A 17,349-nucleotide genomic window follows, 5' to 3' on the forward strand; every position below is an offset into this window, starting at 1 on the left:
TTTTTCCATTTTTAGCAGGAAAACAATAAAGCAATAACAAAGAAGGATTAACAAATACAAACAACGGGAAAGGAAGTTTGCGGCAATTCGCTTTAACTGCTCGACTCGCATAACAAGAACAAGAAAAACTCAACAAATAACAAAAATAAAGGTGACGAATCGGAGACAATAACTTTAACAACTCAACAACTAACGCAAGTGTAAAACAATAACCGTGAAATAAAGAACTCTGGCAAGACAAACACTGAATCACTTGATAAAGTCTCCTTCTTGTGGCTTATACTGTACGTAGCAACAAAGCAAACACCTGATATCTCCTTCTCCTTTGTGGTTCTGTTGGGCTGTGCATTTTGCCATTACCCAGATACTATATGTGCGGTATTATACAGGTTTTTGATTTCTGTTTGGTGTTTGTTTACTTGCATTCAAAAGTCATAGGATTATGGTAGAAAGTTTGTGTGAATGTGAGATTTAGAAGTTAATTCAACTCATTGTCAGATTGGAAATTAAGGTTTAGGACGTTGTGGAAAACACCTGATATCAAAGAATGCGCTGCGTAAGTTAAGCGGAAGTTCAATACTAAAAGTTATTATAGACCATGGTTGTTTGATTTGGTCGTCATGCCATGGTTGCTCAAATTGTTTTAGGTTAGTTGCAACGCCATTTTACCTCGAATTTCTTCCTCTTGAACGGCCTGTCAATGGCGGGAAGCATAAAATGTCGCAAACGTAAAGTTGAGGATTTTAATACATTGTGAGCATAGGAAATCTCAGGGGACCAACAAAAATTATTGTAAAAGACGGGAAAACGTAAATGTGGGGTAATGCTGTAGGTGGAAGAAGAGGATAAAACTGGAATAAGCACCCGTGATAAAAAGGAACACGTAGCCAATTGAAGTTGTGTGAGACTTACCCCTTCACGATGTCAAACTATGCACACATACAGGGGGAAAACAGCTGATCAAGCGGAGACAGACATGTATCGCAAGGGCCAGGGGGAAGGGGTAGGTAGAGGGGAGGCATGGCTATAGCTAAAGGTGAAATGGGAGGCCACCAAGGGAGTGACGAAAGACTGGACTTGGATTGGGATTGTGTTTTTTGTTCGAACTGTATTTATTATAAATCGGAATGATTGCATCATATAGAATATTAGATTAAACAGAGTTTTCATTAAGATTTAAGTTCGGATTAGTATGTTGATCCAGGTGGGTGAAACAATTTTCAATAATGTTGAGAGAAGCACTCTTATTGGCTACTTTGTATATTATGTCCTCAAGTACAGGTGTTAACAAGTGTGCTAGAAGTATTTCCACATGTTCAATAGATGGAAAATTCATGATTTAAAACGTGCATATGCTGACTCGGCAGAGAATCTGTTATATCTTCTAGCACTGACATGTTCCAAATAGCGTATCAAAAAGCTTCTATCAGTTAGACCAATGTATGAGGCTTCACACTTCCTACATTTGAGTTTATACACTCCTGCTTTTGATAACTTATTCTGTTTGTTGACTGAATGTGTTTTATAAAAAATGACTATTATTATTATTATTATTATTATTATTATTATCATCATTATTTTTGTAGGCTGTTCTATGATCATACTTCTTAAAAACGCTAGATATTTGGTGTATATCATCACTGTCCAGAAAAGTTTTTTGCTGCTTTTTCTCTAGGTTAGTGTAGATGGACAATGTTTCACATTATATTTTATTTTTTTCAATAAAATGCCTATTGTATTGATGGGAATGGTGAAGGCTCTATTGACCATGCTAAAATAGGCTGCCCTTTTATATGCCCGAGGGTGCAACGGGTCCAGTGAGATAGTATTATCAGTTCGGGTAGGTTTTTCTATATTTGTGGTAACTAGTCAGAATGCCTGGTAATGGTTAAATTAAGAAAATTAAGGGAATGTTGGGCTTCGGATTCCAGAGTGAACTTTGAGGTTTAAGGTCATTTAAATTCAACTGAGTAGGTGCATCTTCGATATTACCATCCAGTATGGCCAAGGTGTCATCAACATTTCTGGCCCAGAAAATGATGGATTCTGCTCTATGCCAGTATTGCTTGAGCTGTCCACTTGATTACATAATCTGAGACTGAGGCATTGTGAATTACTATGGAATTTAAGTGGTTTAATAAAAACCTTGCTTTCTTACTATGGATCTCCTTGACTGTTCTACAGAATTGAAAGTGTTTCCTGCATTTTAGAGAATGCTCACATTGTTGGAAGTTTAATTCATACTTTTGGAATTTCTCGAGGGATGTCATTTCTTCTGAGAGCTATAGAAAATCATTCGGGAAAACCAGATGTATCAGCAGTGTCTCATTTTGAGTGGACTGATCCTGAAAGGCTTGTCTTTACAAATAATTTACATTTACTTGTTCAGTTAAGGTGTTAGCAGGCCTATGTAACCTAAGAATATTTGCCCCATTATTACTGTCCTTGTTGATTTATAAGGGTCGCTTCAAACTTACGCATCACTTCATTTTTTCTTTTTCTTAGAGAGCCACTTTTTATTATACACGTTCGTCTTCACTGCAAATATCTTAATCATTTAGGCACACTGCTTATACGCTTAGTGTCTTGGAACGAGTGCATGAATCCGTGCACAATAAAATAGTGGTTCAGTTTGTTTAAGCCATTGTGTGGGAGCAATCCTCAGGGAATCTTCAAACCTTATGCCAGGAAGAGTCTTTCAGTTAACCAAAGATGTAGTAATCTGAGTGTATCAGATCAGGGCTGTGGTGGTGATCTCCATTCTGGTTTTTATAGTGTGTCCTTAGTTTTTTTTTCTTTTTTTTTTCTTTTTTTTTCTTACAGACATACTGATGTTCGGTGAGCTTTGTCACACAAAAGCAAAACATGTCTGTGGTAGTACAGCATTTTTCTTAGTACGAGTACTGGTAGTTTCTTGAGCCATAATGTCCACTTACAGAAGTCTGTCCAAATTTCAGAAAACAATAGGAATTACTTTTCCTGCCAAAGGTGTCCCTTTGTATTTCTTTGTGAGTGGGGGCTAATTCGCATGGTGCCACTGTTTATCCCTGGTTCAAGTTGGTGTAGCCATGTTTTATGTTCTGTCACAGTTCTTGCAAGGAAGTGGTCTCTATGCTGTACAGTGTCAAGTATTCCTTGTACCCAGTCTGTTTCTTTATGGGTAACTTGCTGGAAACCCCACCTTCAACAAACTTGCTGTATGGTAATCTGCCTACATTGCACAGTAGGTCAAAATCAAAATCTAGGACAAAATTATTTTTTTCATAATTAAAAAATCAAAATTTATTACTCCTACAGCATTCTCATATAATTGCTGCGCACTATTCTGGGATATAAACGCATCTTAGTGTAAATCTGTCACCACTGTTCAAGCTGGAATCTTATCTCCTGTGTTGTGCGTGCATATCTCGCAGTCTGAATTGGAGAGCGAATGTAATTGGCTGTGGTTTAGTTGTCTTTGAGGTTAGTGTGATGCTTTAAGATGGAACATGCAGCTGAAGGTATCTTTACATTTGTAACGGGTTTTAGTTATTAATGGGCGTAATTGTTATGCAATTTTAGCTATATTTGCATCATGTAATATTTAACTATTTTTAAAATTATGTCGCATCACTCTGCGTCACTGTCTACTTAATGTTAAAATGTAGATAAAGTCTTGTAGTTTACGCCTATTATAAGAATTTTTGCATCTTTTTGCAACTTACTTAGTTATGTTACGTTTTAGAAGATGCCGCGCAACCAGTTCTCACGCGTTTACAACTATTTGAAGCACTGGGTTCGAAGATTGTGTCAAAAGTGGAACTTTGTGACTTTGTCAAAGTAAATTAGGGATAGACAATTGTTCTGAAGAGATAACTGAATGCCTACAAGGAGATTTAAAGGATTTTGTTGATAATTTTACCAGGCGGTGGAAGCAGGTTCATAGAAGTAAAGCAAAATTCATTTCAAAATATTGTGATTGGTTAAAAGAGAAGATAAAATTTTCTAAAATTGTGTAAGATTCTAAATTAACAGAAAATGTAAATCCTCCTACTCCATCTGCATCGAGAGTCGGAAGGCCTAGAAAGCTTTTTCATGAAAGTAGTGAAAAATCGAAGAGACGAAAAATTCAACCGCTACTCTCTCCACATTCAGAACAGGAACTTATTTTTGCCACACAAGTATCATTGCACACGTCTGGAAAACGAGATGCTGCAAAAATGGTTAAAGAAACTCTTTAAGTTTCCACTTAGAGCTACTAAAATTTAAAAATCCTATATATCATCAGCTGTGAAACCTGTACCATTTACCGGTGAAGAGGCTCTATCATTCCTTGTTGATAACAATTACAGCAAAAGTCAATACATGAATATGCGACTTGAATGCAAAAATAGGAACTGTAATATTTTCCCACCTTACCACATCATTAGAAAAACAAAACAGAAATGCTATTCACCAAGTGACTCAATAACAATGAGAGAAACATCAGCCACAATAACATTGCAATCACTGGTCGACCATACCATTGAGCGCCTTGCAGTAGTTCAAGATGATGTTTTGAAACAGTCTATTTCTATCAGTGATACAGTTCATATTATATTAAAATGGGGGTGTGATGGTTCAAGCAGACATTATCAGTATAAGCAGAAATTTACAGATGATGACGGCAGTGACACTGATGTTTTTGTAGTTGGTTGTTCCATTACAAATGCAACAATGAAAAGGAAATTTTATGGCAGAACCCACAATCTTCTTTGACACGATTTTGCACACCTCTTAAATAGTTTGAAAAGGAGACTGTCGAATTGTCTAGGCGAGATGTTCAATTAGTTGAAACTGAAATAACGTCCCTCCAACTAAAATAGAAATTAATGATCAGTACATATATATTAATCAAACACTATTGCTGACCATGGTGGATGGAAAAGTCTGCAATTCTATTACAGGTTCATCAGCACAGAGGTGTTTATCCTGAAGAGAGCTATAATTTTGGATTATCTACCCTCCATTGTTGGGTCCGGGTTTTTATTGAATGCGTGCTACATATATCTTACAAAATAGAAATTAAGAAATGGCAAGCAAGGGGGGGATGAAGATAAGACAAAAATAGTAAACAGAAGGAAAGTAATACAAAATAAATTTCGATCAGAAATGGGTCTGCATGTTGACAAACCAAGATCTGGAGGCGTCGGAAATTCGAATGACGGCAACACTGATCGCCGTTTCTTTGGGGATCCAGTCTTGACATCCGAAATTACGGGTATAAATGAAGAGCTATTCAGACGTTTTTCTACAATTGTGTGTGCTCTTTCTTGTCAGTTCCCTATAAATACACCAGCTTTCAAAACCTACACCCAGGATACAGCAAAATTGTATCTAAATCTGTATCCATGGTATTATATGCCATTCACTGTGCATAATATTAATTCATGGTTCAGATATAATTGATTTTTGTATTACAGTAGAACCTCGATAATTCGAAATCGGTTAATTCAAAATCCCGCCTAATTCGAAGAAGCTCTCGTTCCCGGAAACATGAGATACAGTTTTGCATGTTATTTCAATTGTTTAATTCGAAATACGGATAATTCGTAATTCGAAGTACAATGTCGGCCCCATTACCGAAATTCAGACTTTTAATTCGAAACTGCCTTTACATTTTAAAACAATAGTATGTTAGAGTAATTTCTACTCTAAATTTATCCGCTCCGCGTCATAATAGAACGCGCGTTCCGGAACGTGGAGGGGTAGCTTTCCGCACTTACTCACTTCGGTGGGTCAACAGTGCGCTTCATGATTGCTAAGTTGAATGAAATCGGAATTCTTGTTTGTTCAACCTTTTAAGGAACGCCGTAATATCACGCAACATGCAGTGTGCGGGAAAACAGAATCCGCGAACACTGGCGATGCCGACAGTTGACGAAAAAACGTGGCAAATATAATAAATCCGTAGGCACCGAACAATATTGACATTGCCAGTGAAACTGCATTGCTTTATTTTAATGCGAGCCCAAACGGTCTTATTGTTTTAAAGGAGAAATTGCCAGCCTGGAAACTGTACAGTGTGAGGGATGGGGGTCATAGTAGTGCGTTGCAATGCGCATGGAAGCGAGATACTTTATTCCCTCGTCATAGGATACTTCGATAAGACACGATGTTTTAAGAGCGTCGGGCACTTTCCATGCCAGTACAAAGCATCTATAATAAAAATGCAAACAGTAAAGAAATCCAAAAAATAATTCATTTGCACAGGGGAACCGGCATAATTTATCCTCGTCTTTGAATCGTGCTTTTTTTTTTCTTTCGTTGCGTGAGGTTATGTTAGTCAGTGATTTATCCAAGTGCATTATTTGAACATTGTAAATGCACCTTATTGGATACATTTCGGAAATAGTTTTTTCCATGGCATTTGAAAGGTTTAAACTGTGAATCGAGGTGATTGCATGTATTAATGGATCTTAGAATACTTCGTTACGCGGCAAGTGTTTACATTTCTGAAGTACGAGAGAAGTGCCATGGCGGGAAATCGTACAAGGATAGTCATACGAAAGTTCGATTTTAAGGGCATCGGGAACTTTCTGTGTAAATACAAGGCATCTAAAATGCTTACAGTATAGTAATCCAATTAATAAAGCACTTGCATATGGGAGCGAGCATAGATTTCTCCTCGTCTTTGAATCGTGCTTTTTTTTCTTTCTTTCGTTGCGTGAGGTTATGTTTACCAGTGAGATATCCGAGTGTATTATTTGAATACTGTAAATGCGCCTTCTTGGATACATTTTGGAAATAGTTCTTTTTTCATGGCATTTGAAAGGCATAAACTGTGAATCAAGGTTAAATGCATGCAGTAACGGGCCTTAGAATATTTTGTAACGCGGCAAGGGTTGGTACTTCTGAATTTCGAATTGGCGGTTAATTTGAAATCACGTAATTCGAAGTCCGATTTCTGAGTCCTAACGACTTCGAATTAACGAGGTTTTACTGTATACCTATCAGGCAATTGTCAGAAGAAGCCCACGAAACACGCAACAAAGATTTGAGAAAATACAGATTTGGACATTCTAGGAAATCCTCACGAAAACATACAAATGAGGACATATTACATATGCTGCTGATATCTTCGGACCCAGTAATATCTCATAAAACCAAAATTCAACATAAAGCGAGAAGAACATTATCCAGTGAAGTATTACTACTCCTGAAAGAACCCGATGTACCTGCTCATCATGATGCTTCAGATGACACGTGATGAGTCATCAAGGTCAGGGTCGAGTGATTAGTGATAGTGACTGAAGTGCTGTCTTCAGTTATCCACAATTGCAGTCTTCCAAATTAAAGGTAAACTATGTACAATCTATTATAATTTATTGTAGTTTAGGCTCTATCCAACTCCTAGTCATAGTCAATTTCTTGCATGTGTAGACGTAGATGTAGCTTAAAAAAGGTCTTAACTGATGTTTATTATGAAGTAAACAAATTATATACGTTGCTTTCACTCTAAATTCATGATTAAAACGTAAAAATAATTTTGTTCCCCTAGATTTCGATTTTGACCCACTGTGCCTACCCATGTCCCAGTTGGTGTAACATTTTGCTTGGGAACACCTTTGTATCCATAACCTGAGTTGGGATGTAATAGAGTAAAAGTAATCAAATGACTTTGTAACAAATAGATTTCTAGTAATTTTTACTTGCAATCATGGCTTTACTTAGTACATAATTTTTATTCAAGATTTATTTCCTGTAGTAAAATTGTAAGCACTACATCCTAGTAATTGATACACATCCCATTGAGAGTTCAGCAGCTTTGGAGGCCCAGCACTTGCAAGGTGTCATGCCTAAGGTTATAAAGACAAGAATATGATGCAAGCTTATTCCATTATTCCACTGCAAGGATGATCTTGAATCTTTGTGTACAGAGTGTTGCCTGGTAATCTCTTTGCCCAGCAACTTACTGTACTGCAGTTGACAGCTGTCCATGCATTTCTTTAAACATCTTGTGAATTTTAGCCAGGGTTTCTTTTTTACAGCACAGAAACACACTAACTGCATGTTTCTTTTGACCAGTATCATACGCATTGGCCATGAACTAATGCTAAGACTGCACTATGCCTTATAACTGGTTGAATTAAATTCCAGTACAAGAGGTGACAGTGCTTCTATGTACCTTTTTAAATAAAAGTTTACTGCTTAATGAAACATGATGTAGTTTAAGAATTACCCTTGCATATTGATCATATTTTGTGTGTGTGTGTGTGTGTGTGTGTGTGTGTGTGTGTGTGTGTGTGTGTGTGTGTGTGTGTGTGTGTGTGTGTGTGTGTGTGTGTGTGTGTGTGTGTGTGTGTGTGTGTGTGTGTGTGTGTGTGTGTGTGTGTGTGTGTGTGTGTGTGTGTGTGTGTGTGTGTGTGTGTGTGTGTGTGTGTGTGTGTGTGTGTGTGTGTGTGTGTGTGTGTGTGTGTGTGTGTGTGTGTGTGTGTGTGTGTGTGTGTGTGTGTGTGTGTGTGTGTGTTTTTTTCCTTCAATAAATCTTTGTTTTGTTGATGGTAAAGTGTTCATAAGATCGGTGATGCAAGAAAGGCCTGCTCTGTAGCAGGGTAAGTTGCTTATTAACTACTTGTTTATAGGTTTGACTGTCCTTCAGCAGAAAGGTGCACTTTTTGGAAAGTTATAAATGAGTGAAAAATGTGTAATGGATGTCAAATTTCTTTTGCCATTCTAGGGTCAGTGTGCCATCATCATGTTTGATGTTACATCGCGTGTAACTTACAAGAATGTTCCTAACTGGCATAGAGATCTGGTTAGAGTTTGTGAGAATATACCCATTGTGTTGTGTGGAAACAAAGTTGATATCAAGGACAGGAAAGTAAAGGCAAAAAGCATAGTGTTTCATCGTAAGAAGAATCTGCAAGTAAGTGACCAAATGTGCACCTTTTATAGATTTCTCCTTTCAGGCTGTCTGAACTGGTAAGTATGAAGTACACCTATTGAGAATAAGGAAGTATGCTACTAGTCAAATGTCAGATTTTAAGGTTAGAAGTATTTCCAGAAGGCATGGATCTGAACTGTGTTTTTGTCTTTGTGAGTGTACAGACGTGCACATTAATGGAGTCCCGACATAAACAATCAACACTGCCCCACTCCATTACTGAAAATAAGGGGAGAGAGAGAAGGTAGTGTTGAAGGCCACTCCAGCACAAAACAAGAGGGAAGGGAGTGAAGGGGTAGTGCCGAAGGCTCAATGACTCACCATCTCGCTTAACGCATTACTGCATGTAGACAGCCCGCTACAAGACTTTGTTGTGACTGAAGTGGGCACAGTGTCGGATGAATTGAAGTACACCATTAGGTAACCTACTCTGATAATTACAGTATCAAGAAGTAAAACAGGTTTTTAACCGAAAATTATTGTATACTAGTTAGGAATATTTTGTAGCTGCGATATATCGGGTCGTAATTTGAAAATACCTTTTACTAGTTCGTAACTTGGTTCTGGACTTTACTGAAGTTATATCATCATAATTTACCACCTCGGATATAGAATTACGGTAAATTCTATACACAGAAAATTAATATGCTAAAATAAGATATTGATGCATAACTGTAAACATTTCTTTATAAAAATATCTGAAGATACATTTTACTTCTTCAGCAATAAGAAAATACATCTGAAAATACTTTCATATCATTCAAATTCAATTTCCATAAAATAGAAAGTCGTGTCTTAAAAATATACAACAAAAATGCTATTATTGCAACATCTCAACATAACTAATTATTATAAAATTAACACTTTTTTTTTTACAGAAATATCTTATCAAAAATATGAACGTATCACATCTTCCTCGAAAATATATAAATAAAATAAACGTACAGTAAAATAATAAACATAATGCACTGTCTATAGATACATAGCCGGGCTGAGTGGCTCAGACGGTTGAGGCGCTGGCCTTCTGAACCCAACTTGACAGGTTCGATCCTGGCTCAGTCTGGTGGTATTTGAAGGTGCTCAAATATGTCAGCCTCGTGTAGGTAGATTTACTGGCACGTAACAGAACTTCTGTGGGACTAAATTCTGGCACCTCGGCATCTCTGAAAACCGATAAAGTAGTTAGCGGGACGTAAAGCAAATAACGTTATTATTGTAGATACATAATTTCAAGAAAAGAAAAATGGAAATTTACTCAAAAGTAATTGTGAAATGGGTATTAAATAACGAGAGTTGTGTCAAATACTGAATTTACAACAAGTGTAAGTGACGGGCTCCTCCTCCCTCCCAGAGTTAATAATCAGTTTATGTTCCTGTTTATCACTTCCTCTAGCCACTTGGGAATGGAATCTATTAGATGTTGGAAAAAATCTGGTTCATTCCTTAGATTCGCCCAGTCTCGGTGGTAGTTCCGTTCTTGTCCTCTCCTGACCTGGAAACCACACGTTTACCATTCGTGCCCAAACATGTTCTATTATATTTAAGTCAGCTGACTTGGGAGGCCAATCAAGCTGTCAGAATGCTGTTTAAAGAACGCTTCGGTTACATGTGCAGTGTGAACAGGGCTGTTATCCTGCACATACCTAATAACAGGAACTTCTTCTATGGGGTAAATAGCTCGAACACTAGAAAGAACGGCACCTTCTAAAATGTCCACATATTCACAAGCACTCATGTGGAGTGACCTCTATCAACTCCACTGGACCAGCACCACTTATCCACCCCAATACGCCACTTGTGGCGTGACCCTACTGATTAGTTACCTGGACAAAGGGCTCTTCATAACGCTTTCCAACTGGACGCCAGCACTTCAGCTGTTTACCCGGATCGGAGCAAAATACCTTTTCATCCAACCAAATTGTAATTTCCTATTCCTGTCGTGGAGTAACACTTTCTTGTAGTGCAAAGCCTACGCGAAGTTCTCTGTGTATAGGAAGAGAAGTCGTCCCTTTTTCGCAGCTCGTCGATTGTAAATGCGTGCCGCGTGGAGTCGGCGACTCACGGTAGTCCGGCTTACCGGCAATTTCATTATCGATAGTTACAAACGGAGAATTGTCCATAGTTTGAACGATTCCAGCATCCTGTTCGGAAGCAGTTCTTTTTTGCTATTGGCTTTATGTCGCACTGACACAGATACGTTTTATGGTGACGATGGGATGGGAAAGGGCTAGGAGTGGGAAGGAAGCGGCCGCGGCCTTAGTTAAGGTACAGCCTCAGCATTTGCCTGGTGCGGAAATGGGAAACCACGGAAAACCATCTTCAGGGCTGCCGACAGTGGGGTTCGAACCTACTATCTCCCGAATACTGGATACTGGCCGCACTTAAGCGACTTCAGCTATCGAGCTCGGTAGTAGTTCTTCTAGGAGCCTTGTTATGTGTCCTATGATCTACCAATCCTTCGCCTCGTTCTTGCCGTATTTCTACCCATCTCCAAACTGTCTTTAAGACTGCATGGTATTGCTTGAGCTACTGCTTGGGGGACCATGTGAGCCTCCCACATGCCAATAATACGGCCTCAATTCATCTGTGATAAGATAGGACCCATCTTACAACGTTTATAAAGAAATGTTGGCCGGAATACATACACTGTTTGTTCAGCACTACCTTGTTCACTCCCTTCCCCTGTTTCTCGGTACTGGAGTGGCCTTCAACACTATCCCTTCACTCTCTCCCCTCCTTTTCAGTACTGGAGTGGGGCAGTGTTGATGGTTTATACCGGGACACCATTAATGTGCGTGCGTGTACTAAGAATCCCCCTCACTCTTTGCATAGCTATATGGAATTCATAAAATAGGAAGAATTACCTCAGTGTGTGTCACATTTAAGAACACGATCATCTGATTTAATCTCTCTCTTGCCAAGTCCCCAAATAAAACTTACAAACCGGGGAGTGTAAAATAATATAATACTGATTTTCCTACACCTGTGCTATCGCAAACTATTGCACACGTTGATCTGGTCCTGTTTTATGGCTGGATGCCCTTACTGACGCCCACCTTATCTAGAGGGATTTAACACCTGTTGCATGTTTCTGTGGTTGTTGGTAGTGTGGCTTGTATGAAAGTGAAGAGGGGAGTGTTGGGGCAAATACCCAGTCCCCGAGCCAGAAGAATTTATCACACGTTTAAAATCCCTTATCTGGCTGGGAATTAAACCCATGACCCTCTGAACCAAAGGCCTCAATGACCATTCAGCGAAGAAGTCCGGAGTGTAAAATATTGATTGCCTGATCTAAATATTCTGTTTCACTAATCAGAATATAGGGAAACTAGTTTATAAAAATCGAAGGCTAAAAAATTATGCTTTGCTAGTAGAAATATTTGCAACTTCTATATTCATTTAAACCTCATCTTTGAATAGAAATACATGTTCCATGTAGTCTGATGATTAAAATATTTCTAATGCTTTTGCAAGAAGCCTTATGTAATTTTACCACAATGCAGATGAACAAGACACATCTGCACTTCGACTATGCTTTCGAATTTTGTAAGTCTTCGTTGTTCCCACTTGACAATCCTCTCAGTGGTATCCATGGAGTAGGCACGTGTTTCAGAACATCTCTGTTGTGTAAATTTTGAAATTCTCTGAACTTTTCTTTCCTCTTTGCACTCTTAAATGGGTAGGAATTCTATCGGCCACATTAAGAACGATATTAAAAATAGTGATTTAGCTGTCAGCTTGCATTCTGGAGATAGAGGGTTCGAACCCCACTGTTAGCAGCCCTCAAGTTCGTTTTTCGTTTCCCATTTTCACACCAGGCAAATGCTGGGGCTGTATCTTAAGGCCACAATCACTTCCTTTTCACTCCTAGCCCTTCCCTATCCAATCGTAGCCATAACCTACCTGTGTCTGTGTGACATCAAGCAAATTGTTTTAAATCACCATCGCTGCAACATCAAGAGGATATAATACTGTGTACAATATGGTGTACTGTTTTATCTAACTATTGTAGGTATTTTGTAAAAATGATACACTGGTATGGTCTCCTTTATAATTGGGAAAACGAGACTCCTTGCCTTTTTAATACAGGAAAAGTAATTATGGGCATATATTTCTAACATAACTGCTGGCACAAAAGCATTTATACAACAAATCCCCCTGTGTTGGGGGACACACATGAAGGATACACCTTCAGTATCCCCTGCCTGCCGTAAGAGGCAACTAAAAGGGGCGACCAAGCGATGATTACACTAGAACCATGAAACTACTTGTGCTTGGTACCATCACGCGCGGTCGCCTTTACTTGTGAGTAGTACTACTGTGTTAGGTACACAATAGGTTTGTGGTTAGTAGCAGCAGTGTGTGGTTCACTGTGGGTTTCCAATACTGTGATTAATACCATTGTGAGAAACACCACAGGTCCGGTTGTTGCCTGTGATTAGTACCAATATATGATGGACACAACGGGTCTGCGTTGCCTGTGATTAGTATCCACTATATGAGAAACACCATGGGAATTCCGGTGCCTGGGATTAGTACACCTAGGTGAGGAACACCCTGGGTTTTTGTTGCCTATGAGTGGTGCCCTTATGTGTGAAACACCATAGGTCTGAGTTACCTGTGCAACATAAAATCTTGTGAGTAGTACCATAATATGTGGAACACCGCGAGTCTACGCTACTTTCGATAAGTACCGCAACATGACAAATACCATGGTTCTAATTTACTAGCGATGGGTACCATTATGAGGGGCCATTGACCTGGATTTTAGATCCCTTTAGACAACTAGCATCCTCAATTCAGGATTGTGCTTTAGAAGAAGTCGCTTGGTCAGTAATACCATTGTTTATGATAGTTTCTGGGTCGATCCACAGATTGTTTTAAATTCATATCCATCCATTCATTCTTCGTCACATTTTCAAAATTCTGGTCAGTGGATGATTTTGAACTTTTAAACTGTCATTACATTTTGTACCATTAGGGGCCGATGACCTATATGTTACGCCCCTTTAAACAACAACAATCATAGTCATTAAATTAGTTTTTGCTGAGATCGAATGCGTACATATTACACAGACAGAATGAGGGTTAGTCAAATTACTCCTGCTTAGCAAGGTTCTGAAGTTAAATGTGGTTTGAAAGAGCTTGGTGGGAACGATGGCAGACTTGTAGAACTTCTTGCACATTCAGCAAGGACAAGAATGTGTTCAACTCATCAAATTAAGAAAAAGCTGGAAAACAAGACGGCCAAATTTAAACTGAAAATCTTGTTAACATGGTGATAGATGAAATAACTAAACAGTGGAATATCATTCTACAATATTACAAGTGGAATATTTAGAAACAAAATATGTGAACAAACGTTTGAACCTACAATTGGTGAAAGCTGGTACGGTAATCTCTTGCCGCACGTGTTAGGAGAATGGCTTTCCCTATTTTCTTTCCTCACCCACATACTACTTTGGTCAGTCACATGTTATTTGGCACATTTGGGGTTTGTGATGACTAGGGCTAGGATTTTGATGATGGAGCATATATTTTTTGGTAAGACTGATAAGTTCCTTAAACATACATAAATGCTTGTAATGAAAAAAGTAATCGAATGATAGTACTTAGTCACATTTGTGCATAAATGGTCATTTCTCTGTGATGGAGCATATTTTCACTCTTTCAGGTAGTAAAGACCTTTCCTCATTCAGTTTCTTTCTTCCGTGTTCAATTGAGTTGTTGTATTTCTCAGAATTACACATCACATTTTGTTTCCTGGAAAATATGAACCTACCTTCCTCCCCTATTTCTGTGGAATTCACAATATGAACTCTACTTTTGCGCAACAGTGAGCAGGTAGCTACTTAAGCCTGTCCTTCGTAATGTAGTATGTCTGAGGTTATTGAATCTTGTTGATGTTGGAAGTGTGTGTTCTGTGTAGTATAGTTCAGAAAAAATGCCAAAAGTGAAGCGAAGTATTAGAGTAAAATTAAAACCGTTTGTGTCTCAATATGGTGAGAAAGTGTTCGCGAGTGATGGTAAAATACTGTATTGTAAACTGTGTGATGTAAGAGTAACTGCAGAGAAGTCATTTAACGTTCAGCAGCATGTGGCAACAAAAAAAAAACACACGAACGTGGAGTACAACGAATCGAAAATGGAAAGACTACAGCAAATGCTCCTAGGAGAATCTCTCCAGTCTTATTCACCATTTTGTTAAGAACTTTGTACAGCCTTTCTTTGTGCCAACATTCCCTTAAATAAGCTGAATGATCCAAAATTTTGTGAATTCGTAGAAAAATTCACCGGCAAATCTCTCCCCGATCCTTCCACTTTAAGAAAGAACTACATCAGCTGCAGCTACGAAAGAACTATGCAAGAAATCAGACAGCAGGTTGCAAATAACAAAATATGGGTATCATTTGATGAAACTACAGATTCTATGGGAAGATATATAGCGAATGGGTGGGTGGGTGGGTGGGGGGCTTTGGGAGAAGATGGTCCATGCAAAAGGTTTTTAATAAACTGAACATTTAGAAAAAGTCAATTTTTCTACCATTAGTAAACTGTTGGACAGATTTATGTATGCCATATGGACCAAAGGCGTTCAGCATGACAATGTACTGCTGTTCGTAACGGATATGGTGAAAGCTGCCAAATCATTGAAAGCATTATATAGTAAAATGGTGCATGTGAGTAGTTCAGCTCACACCTTACACAGAGTTGCAGAAGAGATTCGTAGTCAATTCAGTGAGTTGATAAATTGATTGGGTGTGTCAAAAAGGTCTTCTTGAAAGCCCCTTCACGTGTTGCATCATTTAAATTGCTAGCTCCAGACATTGCTGCCTTCTCCAATTTTGACAAGATGGGGGATTCTGGATTGAAACCTGCAACTATTACTGCCAGAACTTAAACATTGTGAAAAGTATCATTGATTCATTTGATAGCAGTGAAGCAGCTTCAATTGGACTAGCCCAGGAATTGTCTAATTCTGACATTTCAGGTCAACTGTCATACATCAAATCAAATTCTGGTTTTCTTCCTGCTACTATAACTGCTTTGGAGCCATGAGAATTGCCACTAGTGAAGCAGATAGAACTAGTGAAAATAACTGAATAAATTTAATGTCGTGGTAAAGTCGGGCAAGAAGTGTCAAACAAAATGGAAAAGGTGTTCGGAAGAAACGAAGGGCATCGCACATTGTGTTCCATTTCAACGATTTTGTTGGGTGAAGAGGTTTCTCGTAATCATTTAGAGTTAGATTCAAATGATATTGTCCATTTCAGATATGCTCTCCTCTTGTCAGCTTAAGTAGAATGAAGTTTTTCAAAGTACAAGGTTTTTTTGCCTGAAAGTGGGAAGTCTATCTTATTTGAAAATTTGCACAAGGTATTCATTGTATATTGCAACTCAGAGCTCATAAACTGAAGATACAGAAGCATGCGTTACCTATGTAACTTACTGACAATTTTAATAAAATAAGCAGCACACTAAAATATCAAATTGCATAGTTCAACTTCTCTTGTGCATTTTATTCATAAATAAATGGTTCGTTGTCATAAACTGACTTAATGATTTTACAACTGGAATTTTACCTCAAATATAATACTGTTAGGTCATATTTTTTATGTTATTGTGCATATTTTGATAAATTTTAGGTCATAAGAGCATTTTCTCTGTGCATATTATGGTGATTTTTGTCATAAAAATCCTAGCCCTAGTGATGACAACCTGCTAATACTTTCTTCCCACTCCATTCCCATTACAGCTGGAGAACACATGTTGAAGCACTGTCAGTTCCATTCTAGTTCTGCGCAAACATTAGTACTAGGTGCAGTGGCAGTGTCAAATACGTTGCATATGAAATTGAAACTACTGGAAACACGGCTACATAAGTATAGAAGTGTAAGGTATAAGAATTGCTTGAGGGTAAAATGGAAATTGAAGGATGAAAATGCTATAAATATTCTTGCTGCTGTACAAGTAAATCATCGGATAACCCTGTGTGAATTTGTCAGACACTGTGATTGACTGGAGTTCAATACAGCGGAAGCTAAAGCAGCAGCATTGCAATAAACATGTTCTGCTCAATCATTCTGTCAATTCTGAATAATTTCATCTTTCAAAACATTCCCTTCAGTATGAGTAGAGAAATATATCAGCAGAATGAATAGATTAAGGGGGATATAAATATTGAACTCTTGTGTATTTCAGATTCTCATTCAGAGAATAAAAATGCTTTGACTGCCACAGCTGTGTTAAAGCAGGAAATGGATATTCAGATTGGTTCCAGACGTCTAGAGGAGTGCAACAAGGCAGTGCGTTTTCACCATTAATTCATCACCATCATGTATGAAATCATAAAAGAAGTGAAGTAGAACACCAACCTGGATCTTCAGCTTTTGCAGATGATATAGTTACCTGGGGAAATAGCGAGATGGAAGTCCAGAAACGGC

The 17,349-nt window shown here is 38.3% G+C and overlaps 1 protein-coding gene across 3 annotated transcripts in view; it reads left to right on the top strand.

Moving 5' to 3' along the window:
* The window catches only part of LOC136864656 (GTP-binding nuclear protein Ran), a 92,229-nt gene that overhangs the window by 49,060 nt on the left and 25,820 nt on the right, over positions 1–17,349 (top strand). For all 3 annotated transcript variants that reach the window (XM_067141941.2, XM_067141940.2, XM_067141942.2), the window contains exon 3: positions 8,699–8,887. In XM_067141941.2, the coding sequence (XP_066998042.1) occupies positions 8,699–8,887 (189 nt within the window). The remainder of the gene's footprint in view (positions 1–8,698; positions 8,888–17,349) is intronic.

This window comes from Anabrus simplex, chromosome 2 (assembly GCF_040414725.1).
Source record: "Anabrus simplex isolate iqAnaSimp1 chromosome 2, ASM4041472v1, whole genome shotgun sequence".
In the NCBI taxonomy this organism is placed as follows: Eukaryota; Metazoa; Arthropoda; class Insecta; order Orthoptera; family Tettigoniidae; genus Anabrus; species Anabrus simplex.